The sequence below is a fragment of the Gouania willdenowi genome, chromosome 24 (assembly GCF_900634775.1).
Source record: "Gouania willdenowi chromosome 24, fGouWil2.1, whole genome shotgun sequence".
Lineage (NCBI taxonomy): Eukaryota > Metazoa > Chordata > Actinopteri > Blenniiformes > Gobiesocidae > Gouania > Gouania willdenowi.
This window is the reverse complement of record NC_041066.1, coordinates 25,343,010-25,365,125: the sequence shown is the minus strand read 5'-3', so window position 1 is coordinate 25,365,125 and position 22,116 is coordinate 25,343,010. Positions and strand designations below refer to the sequence as shown.

Below are 22,116 nucleotides of genomic sequence, written 5' to 3'. Positions count from 1 at the left end.
GTGAAGGAGGAAGAGGAAGAGGAAGAGGGATCAGGAAGCGCGCTCCTCAGCACCCTGTCCACCCCCCAGGCAGCCTCCCTCCCCCCCTACATTAAGACGGGCAGCGTCCTGGGCGTCACGGTGTTCCTGGCTGTGGGCGCGGCTCTGCTCTACCTGCTGTGGAGACACGCCCACAGACGCTGTGGGAGGTTTGAACTGAGCAGCTTCAAACACCCAGACCTGGACATCTACTACCTGCACCAGGTCACCACTGACACCTACAAGAGACTGTCCTTTGACAAGCAGAGCAGGACGGACCCCCAGACACTTTAGGAACTACAGGAGGGGATTAGGGACACATTTCATGGAGAAAATGATTTCCACTTTATTCTTGATTTGCCCAAAATGATTTTCTGCATCAAAATGCTCGTAAACCTCTCCTGTATTAAAACATAATGACTGAGACTTTAAACTGTAATAAAACTTCACTGTACAGCCACGGAGACACAAACACATGAAATATTAATAATAACCTTTGTGTTGGAAACGCCAACAAATAAACTCTTCAAAGCCAAATGTGTAGAAACCAAAGATCACATTTTAGATGAGAAATGTGCAGCTACTTATTAATACGCGTGTACTTATATTAGGTACTGTGTTTGTCTAAATACTGTATTTATGCACTACTGAACACAGACTAATGTCAGCTAAACATATCTTTTGTTTTCTGAAGCTCCAACGTCTCGTCAAAGATGAAAATCATTGAGTTTGTGGTGCAGAGAAGAATCAAACATGTGATTCTGAAGGTCTGTTTATGAAGTAGAAACAGGTTATTACAGCTCATCCAACATCATCTCATCACTTTTAGAACCATTTATAGTGTTTGATATTCATCCTTTTTGTGTGAAAAGGATGTGATTTTTATTCATCTGGTGGTTTATAGGAAAGATTTTTTAAAAAATACACTGTAATAAGGATAAAAGTGATCACCTGTGTTTGTTTATCTCCTGTAAACAGCTTCACTATCAAAATAGTTTTTATTCTCAACTCTGAACTGTAGGAAACACTCATTTGTGTAAAATATTAACAGATTCTATTTATTTTAATGCTTCGATATAAACTCTGAGTGTGACCAACGTTGCCTCTCATAGACCTATGGATGTAGAACTGTTTAGTTTTCAGCTGCACGTGTGTGTGTGTGTGTGTGTTTGTTAAATTTAAATATTTCTCAGCTGTTTGTCATATGTAAAGGTTTTTGTTTTTCATAGCAAACATATCTCACGTCCCAACACCACAAACTATCGCTGGTGTTTAATAGTGAATAAACAAAGCTACTGTAACCACTCTAATCACCAGAGATCATCATACTGTACATACTGTAAATGTGAATCAGTGCTGAGAACCATTGATGTTTGTATTAAAAAAAATACATTATTCATAAAGTAAAACGCACCACACTGAAGGTTTAAAATGTACTTTTGTTCTATGTATTTTATACTGTTACACTGTATTATATTATGATGACTGAAAAAATGTGCACTTTTTACAAAGCCGTAATAAAAAAATAATAAAGAAAAACTGTGGTTAATTAAAGGTCTGTAGTATTTTTTTATAGAACAAAAACCGTGAATTATGAGGAAAATCTCACTGTTGTGTCTAAAGGTGTTAATTATTTTCTAGATATATTTATTTATTCTGGGCTGTATTCAAACATATACAATACAAAGAATAAATATTCATTTAATAATAATTCATAATTCAACACTTTTAAACATATTTAGTGTAGCTGCTCCTTCATTTATTAATCTATTTTAAACTGAGTCTTTCATCATTTTTATGGGATAACACACATTTGGAAAAATAACATTACAAATAACAAAAACCATGAAAATCATAATCAGCAGCAATAAAAGAACGTGAGGTTTATTTGTTTATTAGGGGATCCCCAATAGCTAGTGCCATGGCAACCAGCTAGTCTATGGGGTCCAAATAGCAACAGAAACCACTTACAAATACAAAATTAGATTAAAATGGTTTACAGCTTAAAATGTATTTAAATCAAGTTGTTTGTCTAAAAATAATGGAAGTAATTTATTTGTTTGTTTTCTATGAAACATTAAAGATGAAAAGTTGTCACATTTGTAGAAATATTTCATTGTTTTTAACATGGAAAGTTTGGAACAGAGGAAACCGTTATTTTGGGGTGGAATGAGGAGGGGCCAGTGCACGGCCTCAGTGCGTCAGTGCGTAAAGCTGGAGTGGAGTGTGAGGAGCAGTCAGGACCACCTCCACCACCACCTCTGAGACCACCTCCTCCACCACCTCCACCACCACCACCTCCACCACCACCTCCTCCTCTGAGACCTTTAATAATGTCCGTCTGTTAAAAACCCGCGCTGAGCAGCAAACAAAGCAAAGCCGCTGTGAGGAGGTAAAGATCTAGTGTGAGCTCCAACATGCGGGCTGTGCGGGGTCTGTGCGCCCCCCTTCTCCTGCTTGTGCTGTCCGTGCTGGGGGGCACCGGGGGGACCGGGGGGACCGAGGTGCTGCGGCCGAGCAGCGGGACCTGTATTGAGAACCAGTGCTTCACACTGTTCCACAGAACCAACACGTTCATGGACGCGCAGGACGCGTGCACGGAGCAAGGAGCTCATCTGATGACCGTGCGCTCCCCCGCGGCTCATGACGTCATCACCATTCTGCTGGAAAACGTCACCGACACGCTCTGGATCGGTTTACATGCGCCTGGGGGCTGCGAGGGGGCCACCGCCCCCCCACACCCCCTCAGAGACTTCCGGTGGGTCACCTCAGACCAGGACGGTAACTTCTCTAACTGGCTCAGTCCACCGGGCGCGTGCGACGCTCCCCGGTGCGTCACCGTGTCCCAGGAGAAGAACTTCCGGTGGGTAGAGGGTCCGTGCACCGTGCACGCGGAGGGTTTCCTGTGTGAGCACTCCTTCAGTGAGCCGTGTGGCCCACTTCACGCCCCGGGGGACACGGTCACCTACGTCACGCCTCTGGACTTTGGGGGCGTCTCCCTACAGTCCCTCCCCCCGGGGAGCACCGCCACGCGCACGCGCTCAGAAAGCACGTACGTGTGCTTCTCGGGGCAGTGGCAGCAGGCTCCGTGGAACTGTGAGGTGCACGAGGGGGGGTGTGAGTACCGGTGCGTCCAGGACCCCCACAGCCCCCCCTCCTGCTACTGCCCCCCCGGACACACCGTCAACCCCAATAACAGGGTCACGTGTGAGCCGCAGGAGGACGACCCGTGCGCGGCGCTCACGTGCGCGCACTTCTGCCACAAAGAGGGGGACACGTACGCGTGCGCGTGTGACCAGGGCTTCCAGTTAGCGGCTGATGGGAGCTCGTGCGTGGATTTCAACGACTGCAGAGACGCACGCCAGTGCCCACGTGACCACTCCGTGTGCGTGAACACCGTGGGAGGCTTTCAGTGCGCGTGCGTGGAGGGATACACGAGCAGCGGGGACCAGTGCGTGGACAGGGACGAGTGCGCGCAAGCGCCGTGTGAGCAGATGTGCACGAACACGCCCGGAAGTTACACGTGCTCGTGTTATGACGGTTACATCAAAGACCCGAAGGATCCGAAAAAGTGCGCGTTGCATTGTGGGAAAGAGGAGTGTCCTGCAGAGTGTGACCCCAACAACAGGTGTTGCACACACACACACACACACACACAGGCTTCTGTATAAAATAAAATGTTAGTCAAAATGTATAGATACATGTATGAACTCTAAAACATGCCAAATGTTCTGTGTGTAACAACATAATATAATATTATAATATACTGTATATAATATAATATGTAGAAACCACAACGTGAACCATAGAAAGTGGCTTTGATCAGAAATGGAACCATTATGAATATGGAAAATTACCTCCATTTAATGTTGTTTTAACGCCATACATGACGTTTAATTTGGTTGATCAGCTATGATGTGATGCATTAGATTGTCTGGTTTTTTCATTTTTTGTAACGCAAGGCAAATGTATTTGTATAAAGCATTTCATACACAAGGCAACTCAGTGTGCTTTACATGATCAAACATTAAACAGCTTAAAATCAATAAGAACATTTAAAATCATCAGTAAAATCAATTAAAATCATCAACAAACACATGACATCATCATCATGACCATAAATCTCTCTCAATCATACACAGTAGAGAAAAAGTTTGATTTAAAAATGTTCATGTGATGCTGACTTCAGCTCTGCTGCAGTTTGTTCCACTTCTTTGCAGCATAACAACTAAACACAGCATCACCATGGTTACTGTGAGCTCTGGGCTCCACTATCTGACCTGTGTCCATAGATCTCAGAGACCTGCTGGGTTCATACCTGACTAACATCTCACTGATGTATTCTGGACCAAACCCATTCACACATTTATAACCAGCAGCAGAACTTTACAGTCTCCTCTGAGGCTGACTGGGAGCCAGTGTAAAGACTTTAAAACTGTACTAATGTGTTCTGACCTTTTTGTTCTGGTTCAGACCTGAGCTGCAGCGTTCTGAACCAGCTGTAGATGTTTGATGAAGACCATTACAATAGTCCAGTCTGCTGGAGATAAAAGCATGGACCAGTTTCTCCTGATCTTTCTGAGTCATTAAACCTTTCACTCTGGAGATGTTCTTTAGGTGGTAGAAGATGTTTTTGTGATAGATTTGATCTGATGCTGAATGTCAGATCTGAGTCAATCAGAACACCAAGGTTTTTGACTTGGTCTTTATCTTTTAATCAATATCTGTTTATCATTTTAAAACATAAAATAATTATTTACTCAGTAACTGTTGGTGTAGAAATGTAACTAATTACTTTACTTCTTTAAAACATACTTAACTACAAGTAAAGTTATTGAGAGGATTTAGAAATATACTGAAAAAAGTACAAGTGCTATAAAGTAACTCAAATACAGTAACGTTAGTACTTGTAATCTGTTACTTTAGTGCTTTTAAGGAAAAAAACAATGTAACTTTAATGTAATTACTTCATTTCTCTGTAAATTCTGTCTTTGTAAAATTTTGCTAAGTCAATATTGTCTCCTAATGTCATTGTAATTGAACTTTAGTAATTGAGAATGTAATTGTTATTGACTTTTAGGCAAAAAATGAAAATCTGTTGCTATTGTAATTGTAATGAAATTGTAATTGAGTTTAGATAATTGACTTTGTAACTGCCATGAAAATTCTATAGAATTGATTAATTATAATTTAATGCTAAACTGTTGAACTATGTACAGTTTTACACATATATCATTAATAATTATTAAAATATGTTTCATATCAAGATTTACCACATTTTACCATTTAAAATTAAATAAATCAAGGGTTATACTGAAATATAAATATTAAAACTAATATCTTAATTGATTATGAATCCTAACAATGTAATCAATAGATGGGAATAAATTAATGATAGATATTAGTTTTTAGTGTATTTTACAGCTGATTTAGGACCCGTTAGCATTAGAGATGCTAACAGAAAGCTAACACAAGAGGAATGTTAACTTTTATTTCAGGCTCAGTAATTGTGATTAATTGTAATTGAACTCTATTATTGAGAATGTAATTGTAATTGACTTTGAGGATAAAAAAAATATTGTAATTGAATTGTAATTGAAAAAAACGGTGGTCACTGTAATTGTAATTGAATTGTATTTGTAATTGAACATGGGTAATTGAAAAGATAATTGTAACTGAAAATGTAATTAACCCCCACCCTGAGTGTAACCCTGGTTAATGTGGACCCTCCCCAGGTTCCAGTGCTACTGCCCCTCAGGCTATGTGAGTGAGGAGCGAGGAGACGAGGTGTTCTGCTTAGACATGGACGAGTGTTCCTTCTTCTACTGCGACCAGCTGTGCACCAACACGTACGGAGGATACGAGTGTCGCTGCTCTCCAGGATTCACCTTAGTCGACGTTTTTAAGTGTGTGAAGAACCAGGACGAGGACACGGACGAAGGCTCTGGGGTGACCGCGGACCCCACGTTTACTACGTCTCAGGCCGTGCCGCTTCCACGTCCCACCAGGAAACCTTCAGGTGTGACGAGGGGGGGCCTGGCAGGGATCATCGTGTGCACGGCCGTGTGCGTGGTGCTGCTGGTGTTCCTGGTTCATCACCTGGTGAACCGCAGAGGAACAATGGGGGAGGGGGAGGGGCACGCCTTTAAAGCTGCTGAGACACATGGTCTGAACCAGGTCAGTGTCAGCTAGAAACGGAACTAGAACCGTGAGAACCTCAGAGTGACTCAGCACTTTGTCTTCTGTAAACGGTTTGTTTTTAAAATGTGTGGGAAAGTAAAATGCTTTGGTTTACAGTGTAAGTACCGCCCCCTGCCACTAGGGAGACATTAAAAATGATTATGGGACACGCCCAGTAGTAGCAGCCCCGCCCCCACAGCGCTGCACAGGTCCACGTGGAGCTGTCAATCAATGCTCACTGAGGAAACCACTCCCATATTTTATAGAAGGGGCGGTGCCAACAGTGACTGATCTAATCTCAGCCAATAGAAACATTCTATTGTAATAACAGCGTTGAACCCATAGAGGGCAGCAGAGTTGGGGTCAATTATACATGTTCAATTACAATTAAAATGAAAATGGTTATTTTCCCACTGAAAGTCCATTACAATTACAATCTCAATTACTAAATTTCAAATTCAATTAATCACAATTAATGAGCCTTTAATAAATAATTAGCTTTCTGTTAGCATCTCTAAATGTTTAAATCAGCTGTAAAATACACTATTAAATATTATCAATCATCTAATTAGTTTCTCATCTATTGATTACCTTGTTAGGCTTCATAATCAATGAATATATTGGTATTCATATTCATGGTGTGGGCGTCTAAGCCTTTTTTCTGTCATTATACACATATATATGTATATTTAAGGAACATTTGACAGATAGTGAGAAATGATGATGTAAAACATATTTTAATAATTATTAACTATAATATGTGTAATAACTGTAACAAGGTTCACCAGGTTTGAGTTTAATACATTGTGAATTACATTTTTATGGAATTTTCATGCCAATTACAGAGTAAACTTATTTACTTCAATTATGATTACAACAGATTTTTTCAACTATAATTATGCTGTAATTTTAATTGATTATCAATTGCAAAATGACAGTTATAATTGACCCTAACCCACTACATGTAATCAGACTAAAATGTAAATCCAAACACTAAAACATGACTTTATATCTGATCATATGTGGGTTCAGCAGAAATCACGTGGTTTTAAGGTTTACTTTAACTCTGAGCTCAGCTGATCAGAGGTTGGCGCCCCCTAGGGGAGAAAAGGCTGAGTTTCCTCAGCAGATGTTTGTGCAGATGTGATGTTCTCCAGGAGTGGGTGGGGCTACCTCATTGTTCCAATGTTGTTGAGAGTTTGCAGGTGAACAGAGGAACAGCTGATTCCTGGATCCTCCACTGTTTTTACAAACCTTTCAAATGTCCTTTTTAATAGATCTATGTCTAATGAAATGCATTATTTTGCACCATATTTGTTTTATTTGTTAAAATGGGACTAGTTTACAGTTAGAGACTCTGTGCGCCGCCATGTTGAAATTATGGGATTTTTTTGGGTCACAGATTTTATCAGATTTTGGTAAAACTTCCTGTAAAACTCACTGGACTGAAAAGTGGCTCATCAATTACATCATCAATGATGTCATTTCAACATGGCAGCGCACAGTGTAAATAGATCTTCTAATAAGGACATTTGAAAGGTTTGAAAATAATGCACATCAGTCAAACTCAAGGCCAGGGGGCCAAATCTGGCCCTTTGGAGCATCCAATTGGCCCGCAGGAGAAAGTAAACATGAAACTCAACAATATTTGCAGGTGCTCACAGTTTTCCCGCTGCTTTTATTGCATGATTGAAGTCATTTTTTGAAAGAAAAAAAAAAAACGCCTAAAATTTCTTACAAAATATTTAAATTTTCCTGAAATTATGACACAATTTCTCTTAATTAAATAGAGTATGGTCACAAAATGTAGGAAATGTAAAGTGTAGATCCTGTTGGGACTAATATCTGTCACTTATTGCTTGGATATTGTCGGTTTATTGCATATTTTTGTATTTTATGTAGACATAGAAGTGTAAACTATGGCACAATAATGTTGAAATTACTCGTTTTCCAACATAAACTCTGTGGCCCACTAGAGATCAAACTGGTCCGTATTTGGCCCCTGAACTAAAATGAGTTTGCTGACCCTGGTTTAATGTGACGTAGATCCTCTACACTTTATGGGAGGGGCTTGTTTTTCTTTAAAGGTGTGTTTGTGAAGCACAAATAACATTTAGCAATTATCAGCACATGTTCAGATTAATTTAACACGTGATTATTATCACGTGTGGTGGTTTCTCACGTCTCAGGACGAGCAATGGTGCCTTTCTCAGACCTCTCACAGTTCTACCCACAGGAGCCAAACAACCTGAGCTTCATGTGATCCTCTTTTATTATCATGTGACTTAACTGGAACAATAACATCCACTAACAAAGGCTTGAATCTCTGCTGAATGTATCATTTATTACTAAACTACAAACTGCACATTTATAACATGTACGTATATATATATAAAATACTGTATGTACATGTTTGTTAAAATAACAAGTGATTTATTTTCAAAGAGCCAGTGATGAATGTTGTTCATTAGAAGCACTTTATTATTATAACAAGATGAAGTTTGATTCTTCTGTTACAAATGTTCAACATCTACTATTTGTTTTAAAAAAAAAACAAAAGAAAAACTACAGAAGCAGATTAGGACCACATTTAATGAACAAAATCATTTTGGGCAAATTAAGAATAAAGTCGAAATGTTGAGAATAAAGTTGAAAAGATGAGATTTAAGTAAAAAACAAGATTAAAGGCAAAATTAAATTAAAATACATTATGGTGATAAAAGCCAGTTTGCTAATGAAGTCAAATCTATGGAAGCTGATGAAGGACAATTCACCTTGATTTTATTTTTACAATAATCTAAGTGTGTGTGATCTGATGATATTAGATCGTTAAGGATTACAACATGACGACGATCTCCCAAATCACGGAGATCGTAGAACCGTCTGTAGTTCACATTTTAACCCTTGCGGTGCCGTGTCTGTGTCATATGTCTATGGTCCAAACACAGAACATCCAATGGTGTTTTTAGTCAACATGTCACCATTACAGATTATTAAGTGCTTAAGTACGCCCCCCCCCCCCCCCCCCCTCCCCAGTGCACAGACACACACAGTCAGTTGTGTCAGTGACTGTCTGTCAGAGGCTCAGTGCAGATGTCTGTCTGTCTGTTAAACACTGAGAGATGTTTGAGGAAACACTGCATGTGTTTCTCTTCTCTAACTAACTCTGCTGCTGCTGCAGCTAACGGGGCTGTTTACACATTCTTAAAGAGACAGTGTCCTGAATGTGATTTACTTTAAAACTACTTTCAACAACTCAGAGCTGCCCTGAAAAAATCATCACTACATCATTTAATCACATTTCAGCCTTAATGAAGGAAAAAGTCCAAATGTAGTTATTGTGCTGCTAGTGATTAATAAAAGGGTCTTTGTGGCTCCACTGACTTTGACCTATTATTGTTTTTATTGTAAAACTATTGATAAAAAATAAATGGTTTATATCACCTATTGTCATTTAGAGTAAAAATATATAGATATGAATATTGGTCCATATCACACAGGCCTAATGTAACCAAAGCAGTAACGTTTTATCTTGTAAAGGATATGATTGTATAAACTGTGTGAAATGAGGCGTTCAAACACTGTTTAAAGTATGATTTTATTAATATGAGTGTGTTACCTTAATAACTAATAGAAATCACTAGACTGATATGATGCATTGTTATGTAGCATGTAATGCTAATGCTAATGCTACACTACTTTAGGTAAACAAAGTAAAAAGACTGTGTGACTATAAGAACATGTCAGACCTTTAGTTTAATGATAATTATACTTAGAACCAGTTTGATAAATTACATACAATTTAAAATAATAATAATAATTACCTTGTGTTAAATGATCTTTTATTCCTTTTTTCCATTTAAGGTAATGATTTAAAGTAGGTGAATTTGTTTGTTTTATTGGTAAAAAAACATTAAATAGTCTAAATGATTTGAATGAAAAAAATCGTGATAAATCATGATTTCACAAAGAAAAAATCGTGATATATTTTTCCCATATCGCCCACCCCTAATATAATCTCAACATTATGTTTACACTTTACTCTCAAAATTTCAACTTTATTGTTTTGCCCAAAATTATTTTATCCATCAAAACAGGACCTAATCCACTTCTGTATTAAAACATCTCAATGCAAAAATGTCTATTATATACATATATATATATAAATATATATATATATATATATATACATACATATATATGTGTGTGTGTGTGTGTGTTATAGTTTGATGAATGTATTCCTTTGGCTCAAAAATACAATATGTTCCCTTGAAATATTAAAAATATATATATTTGATCATTGTTCCTTATTGTTATACTGATCATCCATCCATCCATCCATCCATCCATCCAGCAAATGTTTGAAATGCTCTCATTGGCTCTCATTTGTTTTCATCTGATGAATTCATTAATTAATTTAATTCGTTCATTAATAATAGTTAAAAGTTGTGTTTTAGCGCAATTGTACTGTTTTATAAACATCCCACCAGGTGGCGCCCTCGGTCCACTTTTGAGAAACATGGTGAAGCATTTGAGAATATTATTTTTGGACAAATCGAATCACTATCAACTTTTTGTTTTTTAATTACTGTAAATATAATTACAGTATAACCAACAAAACATGTCAATATAATCAGAATGAATTCAATAATCCATTTGTTTCAGGAGCTTTAATTAAATCAGAGATTAGCACTAAAGTACAAATAAACTATATACCAATAATACACACAGGTGTAAAAGTAACATAATAATAAGGGATTAAATACAAAGTTAATTTACTGCAAGAAAATAAAAACACCATCAGTGTAAATATAAAGGAAAAACCATGTGTGACGTCAGTGGATGTAGAACCACAACAATCTTAACATATGATTTTATTCTCTTTAAAATACAACTTTACTCTAGAAATATTATGACTTTAATCTCTAAATATTACGACTTTAGCCAAAAATATTACAACTTTTATTTAAAAAATATTATGACTTTAATCTCATAAGATTATGATTTTATTTAGATAAGACATTATTCTCATAAAATTACACTTTTATTCTCGAAATATTACGGCTTTAATCTTGAAATATTGTGGCTTTAATCTCGTGAAATTACAATTTTTGTTTTCAAAATATTACGTTATTTTTATTTTTTCCTAATACTTTTACCAATCTTAAACTCATGAGGATGTTTGTGTGTAATTTCTAATGTTCAGCTGTTACCAGATACCACAGCACACCTACCAACAGCAGGGTGTACTGTGTAGGAGAGCAAAGTACACATTATGTAACAGTTGTGTAAATAATAAGACGTCAAAGCGAAACCGGAAGTTCAGCGGGAATTGCAACATGAGTTATTGTGTCAAGTTGAAAGAAAAGGAACAGGATGGACTTAAAATGAGACACGAACCTTATTTTCCTGAAACTGGACACACTGCTGTAAGAGCACATCTATATCTATACATCTATGATCTCACTGGGATTCACAATCTTCTACATTTCCTGCTGTTTTTTCCGCCCAGGTGAGTTTCTCTTTGTTATCGCGATAACAATAAATACCGTAAACCGTACCGAAATCTTTAATGATCGATTAAAGAACTAATAAGTCACTGAAGAAATGGGTTGTTTCTTATGTGTGGAGGAAAAAACCTGCCAAAATAAAAGAATAAAAGTAAAAATAAACAAAACATTATTTACAAGTATAAAATAAATGATTCAATTAATAAAAGTTTTTTTAAAAAATAAAATAAAACAGTTATATCAGTATTTTCTTTTTGATTTCCATTTTTTATTTATCAATCTATATTCAATTTTTGGACAATATTTTTTTGTTTTTTAACTTTTGTATTTTTTCCCACTTATTTTGATCTATTTGTATTTAATTTGTTATTTGTTGACTTGTATTTATTTTACTATGACACGTGTAATAAACTGCTCTACACATTGACATGCTTATAACACATCATATAAAGTCAATCCTTGAAATTAAAATATTAAATGATTACATACACAAAATGCTGTAAATTTCCTGTTGACTAAAAAAATAAAAAACTGTAGTTTTTCAGCTCTGCACAATTACCTCATCATAAAGTATAAATCTATGAATTTATGGATCCTTCTTTGTTTCATGTGTTTTACAAACTAATTGTGTGTCTTTTTGTTTTGTTTTACAGATTTAAAAAAAAAAAAAAGAACAAATAAGCAGTGTTTTTCTCTTTCAAAATTAAAAAGAGAAAATGGCCAAATATTGTTTGTTTTGATTCATATTTGGATATTTTTTAGGGACATTTAGAACTTTGCACGATATTGGCTTCAAAATAAAATCAGTTTTTCTGTTTAAACTTTGCTGGTATAAATTCATATTTTCGTCTTGTGTCTTTATTTATTTAAAGATGTTAAAACAATTCAAATAATTCCTATTTACAGAAACACAAATCAGTTGAAATGAGAAAACTTATGAAAACAACGTAATAACCAAAAAACAAACCATACATGGATTTGTAACAATCACGTGTTAGTTATTTTGTTTATTTCCATTTTCTTTTATGAAAGACTCTTATTGTATTTGTTCATTCAGTTATTCAGGCAGTTTGTAAGTGAATTAACAAAAAGATAATATTGCCACATTTATAAATATTGGTCAATATTTGACAGAGATTAAGACAGAAAAATAAAGTACTTCCTGTAAACAGACAGTGACGTTATAACTGTAGAAACTAAACTTAAAACAACATTATGTTATGAGTATTTTTATTTGTGGAACAAACTTAATGAACTGATTAAACTAAATGTGAATATAATGCAGTTTAAAAATGTACAAAAGATAAATCTTTGAAAAGAGGAAGAAGAATTTACATTAAATCTTACGTTAACGACGCAGGTTCATTTTGTTCTTCTTTGGTTTGATTTGTTCTATTTTTCTTAAAAGCTTGATTGAAGTATTTATTTGTATTGTCCATTCATTTTTTTAATTTATAATAGTAAATAATAAAAGTAGGACTAAACAAGCCCACACAGCAACAAAACATGCTGAGTCATCTCTTCATAGTTTACGCCCTAAGGTCAAAAAATGTCCTTGAATGTGTTTGTTTTTTTAATATAAAAAGGTTCTTATTATATATATTTTCACTTTAAATCAGAGGTAGGAAACTTTTATCACAGCAGGGCCACAAAAAATGTGTGTTTGATCAGAGGGTCACATGATCAACGTTCATGTCAGCATTAGAATAATGAGAGATCTGAGCATTAATACAGGAAAGAACAAAGAGTTTTTATTGTTATTTTTTATGTTTTTCTGTCATTCTGTGTATGTTTGTTATTGTCTTGCTCATTGTGAAGCATTTTGTGTATTTCTGTAGTTCTTTTGTGTATTTTTCCTGTAAAATATGTTTTTTTGACTCATATAGTGTATTTTTGTATCATTTTTTGTTTTTTGTTGTAATTTACTGTTGTCGTTTGTTCATTTCTGTAGTATTTTCTGTGTTTTTATCTTGTCTTTTACTGTATTTTCCTGCAATGTTTTAATTCTATGTGTTTTTTTAATGTATTCTTACTGTGTTTTTGTGTATTTTCTGTCATTTTGTACATTTATTTTGGGGGCCGCATAAAATTAGACCGAGGGCCGCATCTGGCCCCCGAGCCGTCAGTTGCCTGCTTTAAATGGTCGTCAGTGTTTGACTTTTTGATAGAGTTGATGACATAAGTGTTGATTTGGGGTAAAAACGTAATTAAAGCACGAGGCAAAGGTTCAGGCTGATTAATCTATACTCAGGATTATTAGGCCACGCCCACATCAGGGTCTTAATAAATCTCCTCTTGTCCTCAGTCAAACAAATCAAATGTTTATTATATAGAAATTGATGATTGTTTATTCATTTTCATTTATTATTTGGAGATAGAAACTTAATCACCCCCTTGAATTGAACAGTTTAAATGTGATTCTGTCATTTTGAACATGTCGTGTGAATTAAAGTTTAATAATGTTGGGTTTATTTATATTCAGGGTTATTAACGGTGTTAGTCAAACACAAGAACCAGCACTAAGTAGTAATCAGTGCCTCTGTCTGTATGAATACACACACACACACACACACACACACACACACACACACACACACACTACCTGTGAACAAACACTGCTTTGTCTCTACTTCACAGACTAAAGCTCTGCTAACGTTAGCGTAGCCATGTTCTGACACCTGACCAGGTGAACGACATCATGTGGAGGTTTATTCTTCATCTGATCTGCTTTACTGTCGTCTTACAGGTACGTTCTAATCCTGTTTTTATATAAAATATGGTAAAATATCACAGGTTCAACCTTTGGGGTGTTTTAAATATTAGATTTAAAAATATGTTATTAAGTAGAGACTTTTTATTGAATTAATCTAAATTACCAGAGAGTGGTCGACTAATAATAATAATAATAATAATAATAATAATAATAATAATAATAATAATAATAAACTGTCACTACAATCATTTATCACTGACTTTGTTCATTTGTCACTCGTGGATTTATTATTGGTTCTGAACCCTGTCTGAGTGTCAGTGTGGATTGGAGACACTGTCTGCTCCACTAGGACCATTGTCCCTGCTAGCTGCTACATGTTAGCATTGAGGTGCTAGCTGCTACATGTTTAGCATTGAGGTGCTAGCTGCTACATGTTAGCATTGATGTGCTAGCTGCTACATGTTAGCATTGAGGTGTTAGCTGCTACATGTTTAGCATTGATGTGCTAGCTGCTACATGTTAGCATTGATGTGCTAGCTGCTACATGTTAGCATTGAGGTGTTAGCTGCTACATGTTTAGCATTGATGTGCTAGCTGCTACATGTTAGCATTGATGTGCTAGCTGCTACATGTTAGCATTGAGGTGTTAGCTGCTACATGTTTAGCATTGATGTGCTAGCTGCTACATGTTAGCATTGAGGTGTTAGCTGCTACATGTTTAGCATTGAGGTGCTAGCTGCTACATGTTAGCATTGATGTGCTAGCTGCTACATGTTAGCATTGAGGTGCTAGCTGCTACATGTTTAGCATTGAGGTGCTAGCTGCTACATGTTTAGCATTGAGGTGCTAGCTGCTACATGTTTAGCATTGAGGTGCTAGCTGCTACATGTTAGCATTGAGGTGCCTTCATGATGCCTTCATGAACATAGGAAATCTCAGTATCAGTTAACCACTGAATACACACAGTGGAACATAACCAGAACATAGAACCGTTACAGTATGTAGACCAGACCAGGTGGTCTATGTGTGGAACACAGACCTGACTGAAGAACCAATCATATTTGTTCTCTGAGCTCCAGCAGCAAGTGAGGAATGAGTAAAATCAGTAAATAATCATCATTGAATGTGAAAAACTAAACACAACACAACGCTGTTAATATCCTGTCACACTACGAACAGAAACACTTTAGAAATGTTACCATAACAATATAGAAGTGTTTCTGTGTTTATTCATAAATAATATTAATGTAATAGAGATTAATTACTTACTTTAGTTTTCCGTCTAGTGTTTATATTTAAACTAAAATTAATGCACAGCAACAACTTGTTTGTGTGGTCTGTGCATCAGTGTTATTCGTATACTGGGAACTCATGCAATGATAATGGTTCCATCCTGTTTGGAGTTTTAATTTAATTCATTTATTTTGGTGCATTATTTTTCTGTAATTAATTAATCGCAATTAATACAACAAAGTCTCAGCCATAATTAAAATACTAATATTAATAATGAGGTCTTTTTTTAATAGATAACTATATTTTAACCCTTGTTTTCCCCACAGGTGACCATGTGCTATCGCTCCTGTATTTTAGGAGGAACGGTTGCTTATTGCACTGGACAGCGATACGTCAGCGTTCCAGTTCTGCCTCCTAACGTCACACACCTCTATCTGGACTTCAACTACATCAACGAGATCAACAACAGCTCTCTCAGAGATTTCAGATATCTGGAAGAGTTAGATCTAGGGAACCAGAAAGTTCCGCTGGTCATCAGGAACAATGCTTTTCTCAGGCAGAGTAAACTGATAAAGTTGGTTCTGGGTTCAAACCAAGACCTTCACCTGGAGCTTAGGGCATTTGCAGGACTCTTCAGATTGAAATACCTTATTTTGGATTATTGCGGGTTGAGCGACTCCATACTTTCAGAAAACTACCTGGAGCCTCTGATTTCTCTAGAAACTCTCGACCTCTTTGGTAACAACATAGTGAAGCTTAGACCTGGTTTGTTCTTCTTAAGGCTCACACACTTCACACAGATGAACCTCAAGCTGAACAAAATTGAAACGTTACGTGAGGAGGATCTCCGTGGCTTCAGAGGGAAACATTTCTCTTTTCTAAACTTCCAATCTAATAAGTTATCTAAAACCGACAACTGGGAAAATTGTGGAAACCCTTTTAGAGGAATTAGTTTTAAACTGCTCGACTTATCCAGCAATGGGTTAAATTTAAACAAAACCCTACAATTTTTCAAAGCAATAGAAGGAACTAGAATTTCTCACCTGATGTACTCGCAACACATTGGAAGAGGGTTCTCACACAACAACCTTCCTGACCCAGATGAAAGAACATTCCAAAGTCTACAGAACAGCGTGGTTGAGATTCTGGATCTGTCGAAAAACAGCATCTTTGCTTTGAGAAGATCAGTTTTCAGTCACTTAAAAGATGCCATAATTATCGATGTTTCACAGAATGCCATTAATCAGATCAATACAAACGCCTTCAATGGGCTTGAAGGGAATTTACGAATGCTGAACCTTTCATGGAACCTGCTGGGAGAGATTTACTCTCACACATTCACTAATCTGAACGAGCTGCGAGTGCTGGACTTGTCCTACAATCACATCGGTGTGTTTGGATACTCTTCATTTAAAGGTCTTCCCAAACTACGAGCTTTATATCTGACAGGAAACTCTCTAAAGAACCTGGGTTCTCCCCAATCCTTACCAAACCTGGAATATCTGTTTTTAGGAGACAATAAACTGAAATCGCTCTACAGAGTCGATCACATGGCCATGAGCAGTACCCACGTGGATGTTTCAGATAACAAGTTAACTAATCTGGAGGACGTTTATATCATTTTATCTGGTTTCCGTCATCTTCAAACTTTATTCTTTGGTGGTAACAGCATTATGTGGTGCACTCTAAACAACGTATCAATACCTCAGAACCACAGCTTACAGATTCTAGACCTTCACAGCAGTTCCTTACAGAACATTTGGGAAAACGGAAACTGCCTCGACCTCTTCAATCATCTCAACCATCTACTCGGACTAAATTTAAGCTTGAATTCTCTCTCCACTCTCCCACGGGGGATTTTTAACGGCCTCAGCTCCATCATAGAGATAGACCTTTCATCAAACGCTTTGACCCATCTGGACGCTGACGTGTTTCCGGTCAGTCTTCAAAGACTTGACCTTTCAAATAACTTCTTAGCTTCACCCGATCCCATGACTTTCCAGTCCGTCCTCATCCTCAGTCTGTCGGACAATCACTTTTACTGTGACTGTAATCTGGAGAACTTTCTAAAGTGGTTGAACAGCACCAACGTCACCTTTCTGATCCCAGTGGAAGAGTTTTTATGTGAGTTTCCCCTTGCCGTCCAGGACCTCCCTCTGCTGAATTACTCCAGAATAGTCCAACCATGTGAGCAAGACGACGAGCAGGCAGTTCAAGGCCTGAAACTAGTGCTCTTCATCTTCTCATCCCTCCTCATCGTCACTTTACTCCTCACTGGGATCATTTACACACGCTTTCGTGGTCATATATTTGTCATCTATAAAAGGATAGTGGGCAGGGTGTTGGAAGGACCCAAACCAGCACCTCTGGAGGATCATCTGGTCCAGTACGACGCCTTCCTCTGCTTCAGCAACAACGACTATAGGTGGGTGGAGGCGGCGCTGTTGAAGAAGTTGGACAACCAGTTTTCAGAGAAGAACATGTTCCACTGTTGCTTTGAGGCCAGAGATTTCCTACCAGGAGAAGATCATCTTTCTAACATCAGAGAAGCAATCTGGGCCAGCAGGAAGACACTGTGCATCGTCTCCAAAGAGTTTCTGAAAGGTTTCTGATGCTTTTTATAAAACAAATGATTTATTCCAGAGATAGACAGATCTAACAGAGAATATCTAGCTTTAAAATAAATCATTTCATCACACTTTAATCATTCTATGATGTCACTAAACATCATTGTTGTGTTAGCTGAATCTTATCTATATTTTATACACATTTATGGAATGTACTGCAGAGCAAATAATACTTTGGAATGTTGTTTTATTTGAACAGCTTTAGTCAGAACGTTCTGTTTCAGTCTAAATGCTAATGCTAATGCTAACTGCTTAGCCTCCATGTGAAGCTTGTGACTAATGCTATGGTGTATCTTTGTGATATAGATGGATGGTGTTTAGAAGCTTTCACTCTGGCCCAGAGTCGAATGTTAGAGGAGCTGAAAAACGTGGTGGTCATGTTAGTGGTTGGAAAGGTTTGTATTTTAGGTCGTTAACGTTACGACGCTCAATTAAACCTGTGAAGAAATAACTTATATTTTGGGTCTTGGAGTCAGAAAGGCAGAGGTGGCAAAAGTAATGGTGTTCAGTACTCAAGTAAAAGTATTGATACTTGAATAAAAAATGACTGTAAAAGTAATAAAGTTGATCCCTTACTTGAGTAAAAGCACATGCTAGTAAATGTACTTAAAAAAAGTAAAATAAATGTCCTTTTAAAAATAAGACAATCCATAAGAGACCTGTAGCTCAAGCTACCAACATTTAGCATGTTGACTAGCACTAGCTTCTCCTTTAGCTTCAAAGGTCTTAAAAACGTAAGGAGTAGAAAGTACAGATATTTGTTTTTAAAAAAGTAAAGAGTAGAAGTATAAAGTACAGATAGCAGAAAAAACTACTTAAGCACAGTTACAAAGTATTTGTACTTCATCACCTCTGCAGAAAGAACAGAATAAACTTTCAGATGTTGTTAAATTATCAGACTAATACAGAGCTTGACCTCCAGGGCTGACCTTCATCTCCATCCTCTGATAGGTGGCCCACTACCAGCTGATGAAGTGCAACGCCATCAGAGCCTTTGTGCGGAGGAGAGAGTACCTGATCTGGCCTGAGGACCCCCAAGACCTGGAGTGGTTTTATGAGAAACTCGTCTCACAAATGCTCAAAGACATCAAGGTGACGAGGTTTGAGAACGAGCCTAAGCCTCCAGAACCCGAGGAACCTGCAGAACCTGTGGAACCTCCAGAACCCGAGGAACCTGCAGAACCTGTGGAACCCATGGAAGCAGAGGTCCCAAAGAACGAAGACAGTATCCAACTCCAGAACATCAGAGCGATTGCCATGTAAACGTGTTTGTATGCTAACGCGCTAGCTTCACTAGCTCTTTCTTCTTATTAATCAGTTATTTTCAGCCTGTAAATCAGTCCAGGTTCTTTGCAGTAAAACTACTCCAACATTTATCAGGAGTTCATCAAATACTCAGTTTGTGTGGAAAAAATAAGAGAACGAGTGAATGAGAGACATTGAAAATGAATGTATTCATAAAAAAAAGTGAATGTATTGAGTGAGTTTTAAATCGACTGTGATCGTATCCGTTAGGGCCTGTACTATGAAACTGGATCAGTTTATCCTGATATGTGTGCGTTAACTTCAGCTAACCAAACATTCTCTGTACTATGAAGCAGGATATAAACACGTCGACTAACCCAGGGAATTCCAGCCTGGCTACCTGCGCGCTCCTGTGACGGGGGCGGAGTTAGCAGCGTCAAACCAATCACAATCACAGAGAAATTGTGGAAAGCAACTTACGTCACTATTGAGGAATAATTCTTTACAAATATGAAGAATTAAAATAAAAAATCCAGACCAAAAACAAGAGAAAAAGCAGAAAGAAAAGAACACAGACAGAAAACTTAGAAATAAAAAACCACAGACGATAAAATGTCAGATATCCCAACAGTACAGACACAAACTCAGCACAGTAATACTAGTTATTATGATCCTCTTAATATGGGAGAAATGTGTGTGAGTTTCCTGCAGTTCCTCACGTTTTAGGCCCCTCCCCCTACAGGTGTAGCCGACCAATCAGAGTCTGATTAACTTGTTTTAACACAGCAGAGAAAAGTTCCTCAGACTTTAACTGAGAATCTTTCCAACAGATGTTTCACAATCATCTAAATACTAAAGATCTACAATAATAATAATAATAATCTTTACGCTACATTAACTGTTTACAGAACATCAATAACTTAATTCTAATGCTAAAAAATCCCAAATTACGTTTAGGCCACAAATTTGGACAATTCTCATCCTTCACATCTCCAGTTCTTTCATTAGTTTATCATTTATTGATTTAAATGGTACCTGTAGTGAAAATGTATATAACAAAAAATGTGTTTAATGTGTTACCAATAAACAAAATGTGAACCTTTATATATATATATATAAACATTAACATTTTGGTCAGGATATGACGCACATTCTCTCTAAACTGTGATTTACTCTAACTTCAGCCATCAGAGCGAGTCAGCGCACTGTTTAAGGGAGAGTAAAGGTTCCTTAGGAGAACTCTTCCTCTCTGCTTCATTGTCTACTACCAAACCACAGATTGTTTTTTTTCAGGTCACAACTGTTTTTATTTCAGTAAACTAAAGAGGTTTACATTGACAACTTTTCCTGGTTTTTAGAGCAAAAAAAAGCAGCACAAGTTGTTATTGTGACTGAAAAATCTACTAAATTAGGTAAAAATCTACTAAATGATCTAAAAATCTACTAAATTATGTAAAAATCTACTAAATTATGTAAAATTCTACTAAATTATGTAAAAATCTACTAAATGATGTATAAATCAGGCTGAATGTTTCACTCTAATAGAAAACAATGGATGTTTACAGGCAGTGGGGCCGTGATTTCAAGATGGAGGAACACAGGCTCTAAAACTGTAAAATAGTCCTATTTTTAAAAGGAAATTAAATGAATGTTGTTAGACATACAGTAGATCTACTAATAAAGACATTTAGAAGATTTTAGGACACATTTGTAAAAACAGTGGAGGATCCTTTTATTATTAAACATTACGTACATGATACATGGATATATTTCCTTTTAATGGAAATATCCATAATTTAGTTTTGTACTTACCTTTATATAAACTAAAATTATTTTTTTTTTTTTTGGTAAAATTTGTTCTTATAAAAACCCTGGATCTCTAGGCTAATGCTAACCTGTAAGTTTCAGTTTTAGCAGTAACTTTAATAACAGTTTGTTAATGATTATCAGTATCACATTTATTATACTTTGTGTGTATAACATATTTAACCCTCCGCTGACCCTATTGGTCAGTGAACCACAGCTTTACTTTCACACAATGTGAGTGTTTTTAATGGAAAAGCAGAAGTGAAGCTGAGCTGTTTTCTGCTGACCTCAGCACTTTCATAACCATGACATGGTGATATTGTGTGTAAACTAACGTCAGCACTTTACCAACATATTTTACTCTGTGGATGAAACTAAAAAAAAGAAATAATTGTGTTACGAGCTGTGCTTTGATTTAAGACGTGATAACGTGGCATTTTAAATGTAAGATGACATTAGGATGACTCAGCACTTTCCAGTTTGACAAGAACTGAGTTCTAGCATGTTCTGCTTTAAAAGATGTGAATGATTGGAGGAGATCACAAAATAAATGATATCCTCAGGATTTGTGCGTGATTTACTCTCTAACTTCATCCACCAGAGCGTGTCAGCACACTGTTTAAGGGAGAGTAAAGGTCCCTTTGGAGAGCTATTCTTCTCTGCTTCATTGTCTACTACCAAACCTCAGAGTCAGAACTGTTTTTATCATCTTTCTGGAAACAAAAGAGGTTTACATCGACATCTTTAACTTTTCCTGGTTTTTCAGAGCTACCAAAAGATTTAC

The 22,116-nt window shown here is 36.8% G+C and overlaps 3 protein-coding genes across 6 annotated transcripts in view; all 3 read left to right on the top strand.

Moving 5' to 3' along the window:
• Positions 1–1,572, top strand: part of LOC114457492 (thrombomodulin-like) — a 2,918-nt gene extending 1,346 nt beyond the window's left edge. Inside the window, exon 1 of the mRNA XM_028439353.1 lies at positions 1–1,572. This exon is cut by the window's left edge and continues 1,346 nt beyond it. Within this exon, the coding sequence (XP_028295154.1) occupies positions 1–312 (312 nt within the window). The 3' untranslated portion in view covers positions 313–1,572.
• Positions 1,573–2,231: 659 nt separating this feature from the next.
• thbd (thrombomodulin) lies at positions 2,232–6,651 on the top strand. Its single transcript, XM_028439352.1, has 2 exons — positions 2,232–3,646; positions 5,754–6,651. Exons 1-2 carry the CDS (start codon positions 2,436–2,438, stop codon positions 6,208–6,210), a joined length of 1,668 nt encoding a protein of 555 aa, XP_028295153.1. The 5' UTR covers positions 2,232–2,435; the 3' UTR covers positions 6,211–6,651.
• Positions 6,652–11,297: 4,646 nt separating this feature from the next.
• tlr5b (toll-like receptor 5b) lies at positions 11,298–20,813 on the top strand. 4 transcript variants are annotated; one of them, XM_028439349.1, is made up of 5 exons: positions 11,298–11,627; positions 14,346–14,454; positions 15,981–18,258; positions 18,588–18,676; positions 19,233–20,813. In XM_028439349.1, the coding sequence occupies exons 2-5, from the start codon at positions 14,407–14,409 to the stop codon at positions 19,542–19,544; spliced, it is 2,727 nt and encodes a 908-aa protein (XP_028295150.1). In that variant the 5' UTR covers positions 11,298–11,627; positions 14,346–14,406; the 3' UTR covers positions 19,545–20,813. The 4 variants fall into 4 exon arrangements, with proteins under 4 accessions (XP_028295150.1, XP_028295148.1, XP_028295151.1 ...); XM_028439347.1 differs by having other exon boundaries at positions 11,298–11,710; XM_028439350.1 differs by lacking the exon at positions 14,346–14,454 and having other exon boundaries at positions 11,298–11,710.
• Positions 20,814–22,116: the final 1,303 nt, after the last annotated feature.

Bases quoted from the DNA above. Each gene is read 5' to 3' on its own strand.
- thbd (XM_028439352.1), top strand. From the start codon at position 2,436: ATGCGGGCTGTGCGGGGTCTGTGCGCCCCCCTTCTCCTGCTTGTGCTG. The intron at 3,647-5,753 runs GTGTTGCACACA...GACCCTCCCCAG, and splicing joins GAGTGTGACCCCAACAACAG to GTTCCAGTGCTACTGCCCCT.
- tlr5b (XM_028439349.1), top strand. From the start codon at position 14,407: ATGTGGAGGTTTATTCTTCATCTGATCTGCTTTACTGTCGTCTTACAG. The intron at 14,455-15,980 runs GTACGTTCTAAT...TTTTCCCCACAG, and splicing joins GCTTTACTGTCGTCTTACAG to GTGACCATGTGCTATCGCTC. The intron at 18,677-19,232 runs GTTTGTATTTTA...ATCCTCTGATAG, and splicing joins TCATGTTAGTGGTTGGAAAG to GTGGCCCACTACCAGCTGAT.